The sequence below is a fragment of the Vipera berus genome (genome assembly GCF_964194415.1).
Source record: "Vipera berus genome assembly, chromosome: Z".
In the NCBI taxonomy this organism is placed as follows: domain Eukaryota; kingdom Metazoa; phylum Chordata; class Lepidosauria; order Squamata; family Viperidae; genus Vipera; species Vipera berus.
In genome coordinates, this window is record NC_138205.1 from 25,597,761 (window position 1) to 25,609,864 (window position 12,104).

The 12,104-nt window shown below is 38.0% G+C and overlaps 1 protein-coding gene across 1 annotated transcript; it reads right to left on the bottom strand.

Annotated features, from left to right (window-relative positions):
• Positions 1 to 7,783: 7,783 nt before the first annotated feature.
• Positions 7,784 to 8,701, bottom strand: LOC308678790 (olfactory receptor 14A16-like; the record flags this gene model as incomplete). Its single annotated transcript, XM_081346021.1, has 1 exon — positions 7,784 to 8,701. The coding sequence occupies one exon, from the start codon at positions 8,699 to 8,701 to the stop codon at positions 7,784 to 7,786; it is 918 nt and encodes a 305-aa protein (XP_081202147.1).
• Between the last annotated feature and the right edge of the window lie 3,403 nt (positions 8,702 to 12,104).

Sequence of the window (12,104 nt, forward strand, 5' to 3'; positions counted from 1 at the left end):
TCAGGCAGGGCTGCTGCCACATGTCTAGGTGAAATATACACCAACAGCAAGCCCAACTGAGCTCTGGGACCACATCTCAGGAGGAGGGACTCACACCTGGCTATCTGGACTATGGTGGCCTCCCGCGGACATAAGGTCTCCCTCACAACAACTGCCACTCCATCGCCCCTACCTTGAGCCCTAGGCTGGTGCAGCACCCGGAAACCTGATGGGCTAAGATCAACCAGGGGGACCCCGCCCTCTGGGCCCAACCAGGTCTCCGTAATGCAAGCCAGGTCCGCATGCTCCTCCTCAATCAGATCGCGAATGAGAGGTGCTTTATTCATTACAGACCTGGCATTGAAATACACGAGCCTGAGCTCAGGTGGCTGCTCATCCTCGCTCCCAGTACCACGTGCTGAAATCAGAGGGTCGGAGCGCATCACCGCTTGAAGACAGTGGGGACGCACCCCCGGGTATTGATGTGGCCCTCTGATCGATGTGAAGGCGAATCACTCAACCATCTTCTAGGACCACTTCATATGATAGTGGTCCTGACACCTTACAAACCACAGCCCCTTGACCATAGTTCCTTTAACGACTCCTTGGTCATTCTGACCATGTGCTCTGCTTGGCCATTCGAAGCTGGATGAAAGGGGGCTGAAGTAGCATGTCTAATCATGTTACTCCTCAAAAAGGACTGAAATTCAGCAGCAGTAAATTGTCCCCCATTGTTTGACACTATTATGTCAGGTAAGCCATGGGTGGAAAAGATTCTGCGCAGTTCCTGGATGATCCTGGCAGTAGTCATAGTAGGAACAGGTGGGATCTCCAGCCACTTGGAGTAATTGTCTACTACAATGAGGAACACTTGTCCCTGGAAGGGTCCTGCGTAGTTTATGTGAATCCTAGACCATGGGGTTTGCATGGTTTTCCATTAATGTACTGGGCCTTGAGGCATTTCAGTTCTGGATTGCTGGCAAATGTGGCATCCTTTTACTTGGACCTCAATATCCTTATCCAACCCTGGCCACCACAGGTAGCTTCTTGTGAGTGCCTTCATCCTGACTATTCCAGGATGTCTCTCATGCAGAGATTCTAATACTATAGTCCTCATAGAGTGTGGGACTATGACCTGACTTACTCATAGAATAGAGCCCTGGTATGCTGACAGCTCATCCTTCCTTCTGATGAAGCTGTGGAATTCTGTCCCTGGACTAACTTCCGGCCACCCCCTCAGCATCTATCTCAAATCACAACTGTTTTGTCAGTGGCTGTTTCAGCAGCCACATCCCTTCCAGGAAGGGGAGACTTTGGCAGGTCCTGGATTGCCAGGATGCGTGCAGCTGGTGCAGAGTCTGGTTCTGAGTGAGGCAGGGGCAGCCTGCTAAGTGCATTTCTTTGTCTGGCTTATGGACTAGCCTGTAACTATAGGCTGCCATAAAGATTGACCATCTCAGCATCTGTGGAGAGAGGATCTGAGGGATTTGCTTGTCTGCAGTGAAGAGACCAAGAATTGGCTTGTGGTCAGTAAAGACCATGAATGGCCAACCATGAAGAAAATCATGGAATTTTTTTATTCCTCTCACAATAGCCAATGCCTCCTTATCAATTTGGGCATAATTCCTTTCCGTTGGTGACAGTGTCCTTGAATAATATGCTATGGGAGCTTGCCTCCTGTCAGCCATTAAATGGCTCAAAACTGCTCTTATCCAGTATGTTGAACCATGACATGCAATACTGATAGGCAGTTTCTCATTGAAATGTGTTAACATGGAGTTTGAAGACAACAGTGATTTGACTGCTTTGAAACTTTCCCTGTGGACACTCATCCACTGCCATGATGCCCACTTATCCACTGCTATGATGCCTTCTTATCCAAAAGCCTGTGTAAAGGCTCTGCCAATGCAGCCTTATGTTGAAGAAATGCATGGTAGAAATTCCACAAGGCTTTTAGGGAAACAGGTCCCCCTTTTGACTTAGGTCTGGGAGCCTGCTGAATAGCTTTGAGATTAGAGTCAGCGAGGTGGATGCCTGTGGTGTCAATGCAAAATCCAAGGAACTCTGTAGAATTCACACCTATTTGGCATTTGTCCCTCTTGAGCTTCAGCCCTGCTTCACAGAAGCGCTGAAGGATGGCTCTGAGCCATTCAGCCAATATTGCTGCAGGGTATAACAACAGGGATGCGGTGGCTCAATTGGTTAGGACACTGAGCTTGTCAATCAGAAGGTTGGCAGTTTGGCAGGTCGAATCCCAAGTGCCGCATAACAGAGTGAGCGCCTGTTACTCGTCCCAGCTTCTGCCAACCTAGCAGTTCGAAAGCACGTAAAAATGCAAGTAGAAAAATAAGGACCACTACGGTGGGAAGGTAAAAGCATTCCGTGCGCCTCTGGCATCTAGTCATGCCGGCCACATGACCACAGAGATGTCCTCGGACAAGCGCTGGCTCTTCGGCTTTGAAACGGAGATGAGCACCGCCCCCTAGAGTCGGAAATGACTAGCACGCATGTGCAATTAAACCTTTACCTTTTTTTATAATAACAGAGTCCTGAAAACCTAAAAGTTATGTTAAAATGTTTAAAATTAAAAATTAAATGAGTTGAAACAATACTATCTAAGAAGCAGGGTTCTAATTCTAACCAAAGGATCAATCTATTGCTTAATAGGAATGCTTCATGAATACTGAATTATAAACCAAATAATGGATACATATTTATGGAATATCATTTATTTATAATAGAAAAGAAATAAAATTCAACCAATTATGTCTGTGTTCTATGAGGAATTAGCATTGGTGCTATTTTTTTTAAATACAAATAATACTTCTTTTTTGCTTGAAAACCAAATACTTTTAATTATCTATTTGCCAACATACAGACATAAAGCCACTTAAAAAGATAAACTATTTAAGGTAAAGAAAAAGGAAAAAAAATATTATAAAATCAAAAAATTATATTAAAACATTTTTTTAAATATTTTAAAAAGAAAATCTAAGCTTTTATGATGATTATGTCTGTTCCAATTTTTTTTTCATAAGGATAAATATTAGATGTTGGACAGCAACACTCAAGCAAGGTTATTGCTTTCATCTCCATGACTAAAAGCTTCCAGATTGAATATTGTGCCACTGGTATAACATGGAATCCTGGATCAGACAGATTACTGAATGGATCCAGCAGAGCTTTTTATAGGCATAGTTACTTGGGATGGGGCTTTTGGTTCATTGCAAAGAATATTTTATTATAGCTTAGGAAGAAAGAGACAGAGCGTAGCACAGGATAGCTAATAAAGATATATTTCAGGAGCAAGAAAATAGCAACCTAATTCATCTTATAATGTTTCGTGTAATCTACAGGTGCTTTTGGCAACATTTCAATAGCTGGAATGAATGAAACTGTGCTCTACTATTTACAAACCCTTCACATCCTGGCTATAAACTGTTTCAACTCCTCCCTTCAGGAGGGTTAGGGTTAGGGTGTATATTTCTCTAAACACTTTCTCAGTAGATAGAAAATTGTATTTTATTTCCCATGCATTTTAAAAACAATGGACGTGGATATGATTATAATGACTAGATTTTTTTTTACTATAACCATATTATTTCATAATAAAAGTATTGAGATCTAATCAAGTTGGTCAATTGGCTTGTTCGGCCTCTGTATGAAACAAGGAACCACTTTATGAATCACATTACTTGAAAGTAAATACCATGGTGGTTTAAGACTTGTGAACCTTTTTGAATTGTTTACTTTTCATAGATATTTTATCAGTTTTTAACTATAACAATCTTCTGGTGTACAGCATGTTGTTTTGGTTTATATTTTAACAAGGAAAAAAAGAACAATAATAATTAATTACCAATTAATAATTATTAAATTTGATAATTCCATAATTAATATATTAATTAATGATACATTTCTTTGATTTTTCCTTCTCCCATTTGTATTCTCCTTCTTCAACCTTAGCCAAAATATAATTCGTAATATTTTCAATGTATAAATGATAAGATATAGGTGTTTTTTATATTTATACAAATAATAATAATCTCTTTATATCACTTTTTTTTCAGCTTATATTATTTTCATAACCATCATCTTATTAGTTCAGCATACATCCTACTTTTATAATTTTTGTTCGCTTAAATTCCTTTATATTCAATTGAATTCTTATCAGTCATAATTTCTTCATATTAGTCATCTAACTGTCCCAATTTTCCCACTTATGTATATCCTCCCAATATTTTATATCATGCATTATAAAAATACTATACTTTTAATCTATATTATAATATCTAGATATAACATCTTTTTTAATCAACTTATGTTTCACTTATATCTTAATAAAAGCTACATCAACCTACTATTTTAACATTTCATATATTATAAAACACCAGAATAACAGGCAGGTTTGGCCTTGGAGTACAAAATGAAACAGGGCACAAGCTGATAGAATTTTGTCAAGAGAATACGATGGTCATAGCAAACACTCTTTTCCAACAACCCAAGAGATAGCTCTACACATGGACATCACCAAATGGTCAACACAGAAATCAGATTGACTATGTGCTCTGCAGCCAAAGATGAAGAATCTCTATACAGTCAGTAAAAAACAACAGCAGGAGCTGACTGTGGCTCAGACCATGAGCTTCTTCTTGCAAAGTTTAGGCTTAAACTGAAGAAAGTAGGGAAAAGCACTAGGACACTCAGGTATGAATTAAATCATATCCTTGTTAAATATACAGTAGAAGTGACAAATAGATTTAAGGAATTAGATCTGGTAGACCGAGTGCCTGAAGAACTATGGACAGAGGTTTGCAACATTGTACAAGAACTAGCAACTAAAACCATCTCAAAGAAAAAGAAATGCAAGAAAGCAAAATGGCTGTCTGAGGAAGCTTTGCAAATAGCTGAGGAAAGGAGGGAAGTGAAAAGCAAGGGAGAAAAAGAAAGATATGCCCAATTGAATGCAGAATTCCAGAGAATAGCTAGAAGAGATAAAAATGCCTTCTTAAATGAACAATGCAAAGAAACAGAAGAAAACAATAGAATAGGGAGAACCAGAGATCTCTTCAAGAAAATTGCAGAGATGAAGGGAACGTTTCATGCAAAAATGGGCATGATAAAGGACCAAAATGGCAGGGACCTAACAGAGGCAGAAGAGATTAAGAAGAGGTGGAAAAATTACACAGAAGAACTATACAAGAATGAGCTTAACATCCCTGATAACCATGATGAGGTGGTCACTGACCTTGAATGTGAAGTGACATCCTAGAATGTGAAGTGAAGTGGGCCTTAGAAAAGTTGAGCAACAACAAAGCTAGTGGAGGTGACAGTATTCCAGCTGAGTTATTCAAAATCTTAAAAGACGATGCAGTAAAAGTGCTACACTCAATTTGCCAACAAATTTGGAAAACTCAACAGTGGCCACAGGATTGGAAAAGATCAGTTTACATTCCAATTCCAAAGAAAGGCAGTGCCAAAAAATATTCAAACTATTGCACCATTGCACTCATTTCACATGCTAGTAAAGTTATGCTTAAAATCCTACAAGCTAGACTCCAGCAGTATGTGGATCAAGAACCAGAAGTACAGGCAGGATTTCGAATAGGCAGAGGAACTAGAGATCAAATTGCCAATGTACATTGGATCATGGAGAAAGCTAGGGAGTTCCAGAAAAAAATATCTACTTCTGCTTCATTGACTATGCTAAAGCCTTTGATTGTGTGGATCACAACAGACTGTGTCAAGTTCTGAAAGAGATGGGAGTACCAGACCATCTTATTTGTCTCTTGAGAAACCTATATGCGGGTCAAGAAGCAACAGTGAGAACTGGACACGGAACCACTGATTGGTTCAATATTGGGAAAGGAGTCCAGCAAGGCTGTATACTGTCGCCTTAAATATTTAACTTATATGCAGAGGACATCATCAGAAAGGCAGGGCTAGATGAACAAAAGTTGGAATTAAGATTGCCGGGAGAAATATCAACAAGCTAAGATATGCAGATGATACCACTCTAATGGCAGAAAGTGAAGAATAACTAAAGAGCCTCTTGTTGCAGGTGAAGAAGGAGAGTGCAAAAGTTGGGTTGAAACTTAACATTAAGAAAACCAAGATCATGGCATCTGGCCCTCTCAATTCCTGGCAAATCGATGGGGAAGAAATGGAGGTAGTGTCAGATTTTGTTTTCCTGAGCTCCAAGATCACCACAGATGAGGACTGCAGCCAAGAAATAAAAAAGATGCTTGCTCCTGGGGAGGAAAGCCATGGCAAATCTAGACAGCACACTAAAAAGCAGAGACATCACCCTGCCAACAAAAGTGCATATAGTCAAGGACATGGTTTCCCCAGTTGCAATGTATGGCTGTAAAATTTGGACCATAAGAAAGGCTGAGCGCCAAAGAATTGAGGCCATTGAACTATGGTGCAGCAGAAATCTCCTACATGTCCCTTGGACTGCAAGGTGATCAAACTGGTCAGTCCTAGAGGAGATCAACCCTGACTGCTCTTTAGAAGGCCAGGTCGATAAGTTGAAACTCAAATACTTTGGCCATGTAATGAGCAGGAAGGACTCACTGGAGAAGAGTCTAATGCTGGGAAAGGTTTAGGGCAAGAGAAGAAGGGGACAACAGATAATGAAATGGTTGGATGAAGTCACTGAAGCAGTAGCCGTGAGCTTAAATGGACTCCAGAAGATGGTAGCGGACAGGAAGGTCTAGAGGAACATTGTCCATGGGGTCGCAATGGGTTGGGCACGACTTCGCAGCTAACAACAACAATTTGATATCAGTTTTACTATATTAAGTTGTGAAAAAAATATGTGAATATTTAGGATTATTAAGCAACTGAAGGATAAATGTCAAAATGCATAATTTGAATTTGCTTAATAATGACATCCCATCAGAAAGGTGAATTGTTTGCTTATTATGAAATATTATAGACACAAACTAATTAATGCTGACTATAAAACTTAGCAACATAAAGAAATGTATAGAGGTATTTTATTATGTATCATTATTAATACCAATTTAATATTTATATGAAATTAAAATTTAATATAAATTCAACTGTCAACCATAATTTATAAGTAGTCAATCATATTATTCAGAACAAAATAATGTGTGGCTATTCACCCAACATGCTAATTTTAATAAAGTAAGTTAAATAATTCTGCTCAATATTTCTCTATCTAAAATTATAGACAAAGCCAAATCTTTAATTGTTACAAGTCATCCCAAAGTCTTAATTTCTTGATAAACTCTACATTTTCATTACTGAATCCAGTATAAATCCAACACAATTAAGCCCAATGCCTCTTCCTAAAAGTACATTAAATAAATCTTTTAGAATTAAAACAATTCTATATATACTATATCTAATTGATTCTTCTCTCATTTTGATAGCATTAGTATTTCTAAATAGTTGGAAGACCCATGATTGCTTTAATGTGAAGATTTTGTATTGCACAGTGGGCTAATGCCTCCTTAAGTAACACCAGCTGCCTGCAATTAGTGCAGGTTTGCATCCCACCAGGCTCAAGGTTGACTCAGCCTTCCATCCTTCCGAGGTAGGTAAAATGAGGACCCAGATTGTTGGGGGCAATTAAGCTGACTTTGTAATAATGCCGCTTGGGGGTGTATGAAAGCCCTAATAAGCAGGCATATACATAGAATGAAGGCTACTGCTAAGCTTGTAAGCCGCCCTGAGTCTTCAGAGAAGGGCGGGATATAAATGGAATTAAAAAATAAATAAATATATGATGCTTATAAATAAAGACAAAAGACTTATCTAGATAAATGTCCTGCTAGGTTTTTAGCATTCTCCACACAGCCTTTTGGATGTCCTTGTTCCTGAAGCTATAAATGAAGGGATTGAGGAGTGGGGGGAAAACTGTGTAGAGAACAGCAGAAAGCAAATCCCAAGTATGGGAGGATAGACTTTGGGGCCTCATATATGCAAAGACAGCAGAGACCAAAAATAAAGAAAAGACAGTCAGGTGGGGAATACATGTGGAGAAAGCTTTATATCTGCCTTGAACTGAAGGGATTTTCAGTACGGCAGAGAAGATGTAGCCATAGGAAATGAAAATGAACCCACTACATAATGAATCTACAGTAATCCCTATAACCAAAATCAGAATCTGATTAATTCTTGTATCAGTACAAGAATTCATTAGTAAATGAGGAACATCACAGAAAAATTGCTCAATTATATTTAATTTGCAGAAATTTAACCTGAAAGTGAGAATGGTGTGCAGCAACGCATGGAACAAACTGCTTATCCAGGAAGCAGCTGCCATTTGTAAACAGGCATCCCAGTTCATCATTTGTGTATATTGCAGAGGGTGGCAGATGGCCACATAGCGGTCATAAGCCATGACAGTAAGCAAGGCAAGCTCTGTACCTGCACAAGTGAAAACTGAGAAGACCTGAGCAGCACATCCAACATAGGAGATCTCCCTGTTATTTGTCAAAGAAGTAGCCATGGCTTTAGGGATCGTGGTTGAGATGAAGAAAACATCAGAGTATGACAAATTTACCAAAAAGAAATACATTGGAGCATGAAGTTGCTGGTTTAGGATCACAGCAACACCAAGAAGGAAATTTCCAGTTAAGGTTAATAAGTAAATGACAAGGAACATTGCAAAATACAGAATCTGCATATCATGATCATCAGAAAATCTCATCAGAAGGAATTCTGTCACAGTGGATTGGTTAGCCATTTGTTTTCTCTGACTCCTTCTGAATAGAAAGAGAATATCATAGGAAATTAGAACAGGAAGTAAATATGAATACAGAGTTATTTATTATAACAATTGTATATATATATTGTATTAAATTATAATTATCCCAATGTTTGATAAATATTCAGATGTCAGGACTACCCATTCTTAAAATGCAAAAGGGCACATACTTTCACATATATCACATTTTAGTCCTTTCTATGTTATATATGACAATGTATACATTCATATACATATGTATATTAAATCCCTCTGTCATAGGGGATTACATTGACAAAAAATGGTATTTTATAGAAAGAAACCATAATAATGCTGGAAACAAAAGAAATTAAAATTTTTGAAAATCTTGCTGTTATAGTTTGTTTCTAAGAATGAATTTGCTTTTGCTATGGGTGAGCAAAATATATACATTAAAATATACATAATACATACTTATTTTTGTCTCTATTTCCTCCATCTAAATGAATAATATTAGTTCTTATGGTAATTAAAAAACTGCAAACAAGATAGAAAATAAATATATATGTGTCCTTTAGGGAGCAATATTTTAGTATATACAGCTTTCTTCATAAAAGTAAGGAATTAAATGTTTTAAATTGGTAAACAAAATTGATAGCCAAGATTTTTAGCTCCATTTGCGGGGAGGAGACAGATTAATTTCATAATTTTAATACAATATAATTTATTTATGTGTTTATTTAATTTTTATCCTACATGTATTACTTTATAAAAAACTCAAGACAGTAAACCGTAAACCTAACCCTCCTTCATTTTTCCCCCTCTAACAACAGCCCTGTTTTAAAAGGGAAAAAAAATACAACTACATTTTGGTGGAGGAGAGATATTAAACTATGGTACATTTTTTACCGAAATATATTTTTTTCTCAAATTAAAGAGGATATAAGATTTTTAATCTGTGCAAACTCACCAGAAACCTTAATGCAATGTAACTGTACAGTTCTCCTGGGTTTTATGTATATGTCTGTTTCCTCTTATTTTTCTTAAATAATCCATATTTAATCTATATTTAAAACTTTTAGCATCAGACATAACGAATAGCAATTTTTGAGAACTACCATATACAGTTCAGATCATATACAGCTTTAAGAAGAACTTCTTTACTTGCACAGTATCTCAGGTCATAAAGTTGATTACTAGATCTGTGAAAAGCAACAGTATTATTTTACTCTAGATAATCCTCATCTGTCCAAAAGGAGATGATTTCCTGAACAATATTGCACAGTTATTTCATTGCTGAAATCCTGAGCACATAAGAATTGTGGTCTTTACTTAAGTTCTACTTACCACGATTTCTGTTCTGTTTTGAAATGTTCTTGAAAGGTGACAGTACAAATTCACATAAGCTTTTCAACCATCTTATAGATTCTAAGTTTCTCCTAAGAAGAATTTAAGGAATTAACAGTTACATCACCCTTGATTTCCACTGTGCTTTAAGAAATCACTCTATGAAGAAAGATCATAATTGGCATGCTGAATTTGAAGCTCTACATTGCAAAACATAAAAAGGACTGATTATCATCTACTACCTATCTGTCATCTACTATCATATTCAAGTATCATACTGCTTTAATACATCTCAGTGAAATCTGATACTTATTAAAAGCAGATCCAAAATGTTCCTCAGAAAGCTATTTTAGATGTTTCCTAGATTAGCAGCCACTTCTGAATCCCATCCTGAACTCTCAGTCCCATAAAAGCTCTATGTCTCATTAGAAATCCTCTAATGAATCTTGTGGCTCTCTGAGGAGCAGATCCATGAGAAAAAATAGCATATTTATCACTATCCTTAAACTTATCAGAGATTTTGAGAAAGAACATTTGATCCATGACACAGGTTTAGTGTTCGGCAACAACTGCCAGCCTGCTTAAATCACAGATAATGCATCATCATCATCATCATCATCATCATCATCATCATCATCATCATCATCAACAACAACAACAACAACAACAACAACAACAACAACAACAACAACACTGCTATTGTTAGTCTTATTGCAAATATTTTTATTTCCCATCTCTTACAACTTTGGATATATATTAATATAAATGAATGAATTTCAATTTAAATTGTCTTCAACTAGATATTTTATAACTTTAATTTTGGGGTCAGTGAGGAAATTTATTTGTTGATACTGAAGGGTCATTTCTGAAGAAATGGGCAGCACACAAATTTGATAGATAGATTAGATAGATAGATAGATAGATAGATAGATAGATAGATAGATAGATAGATAGATAGATAGATAGATAGATACAAAAATAAAAAAGAAGAAAATGGATGGAATACAGTTGTTTTATATGCAGGGTTGGATACAGGTGGTTGCTGTGGATTGCTTGGAAGTGGATCAGGATGCGTAGCTGTATCGTGTTTGTCGCTATCGCATTCTGTGCACTTGTCAAAGGCTTTTCAATTTTTAGCAAAATGGCCATATGAAGCACAGCACCTGTAGCGTATTCGTCCCCACCTCCTGAATTGCTCCATTTGGAAGGAGGTGGTACAGGATGTGAGTTGCCACCACCTGAATCACTCCAAAGAGGAGAGGATGGTACAGGAGGTGAAATGCTACCACCTGAATCACTCCATAGAGGAGGAGATGATACAGGAAGTGAGATGTCCATCTTTCTTGTAGACACAGCTCCATGTGAGACTCTGTGTTGAGCTGCTGTGTTACCATACCTTGGTGATGGTGATGGAGCAGGCACACTGGATTCAGCGAAGTCGAAGCTGGGTTCATTGTTCGTCCAGGCGTGATGACTTATAAACCTGCAAAAATATGAGAATAGGGGAAAGGAAAAGAGTAGGTCGAGTTCCTTTCTGGCGGTAAGGTTGAGATCACCAACAACAGTTTTGAAGATTGTTTTCCTGGATCTGAAGTCTTCTGGATGGTCATTAAACTTTGAGAGGCTATTGGCGGTGAGCTCTCGACGAGTCGCGTGTTTGGCGTACTCAGGAAGGTCTGGTCTATCACTCTTTGATGCTGAAGAAACTTGTGGGGCCTCTTGGGTGTGAGAGTTCTCTGGTGAATAAGGATCAGGTACACCAGTATAGAATGATGTTGCAGGAGTATTTAGCTGTGGTGTAATCTCTAAAATTTGTGCTGGTTGTTGATTCAACCGTTGATCATTGCTGGAAGTTACGTTGTCATTGGCAAGAGGTAATGCAATTTGAGGTGTTGGTGCACCTGTTTCTGGGCGTTGAAGAAGTGCTGGCCTTGGCATGCTTGGGGCTTCTGTGCTGTCTGTAGGAAGCACAGTTGATGCACCTGTGCTGCTTTGAAGAAGAGGTGTAGGCCCTGGCAGGCACGGGGCTTCTGTGCTGTTTGGAGGGAGCACAGCTGATGCACCTGTGTTGCTTTGT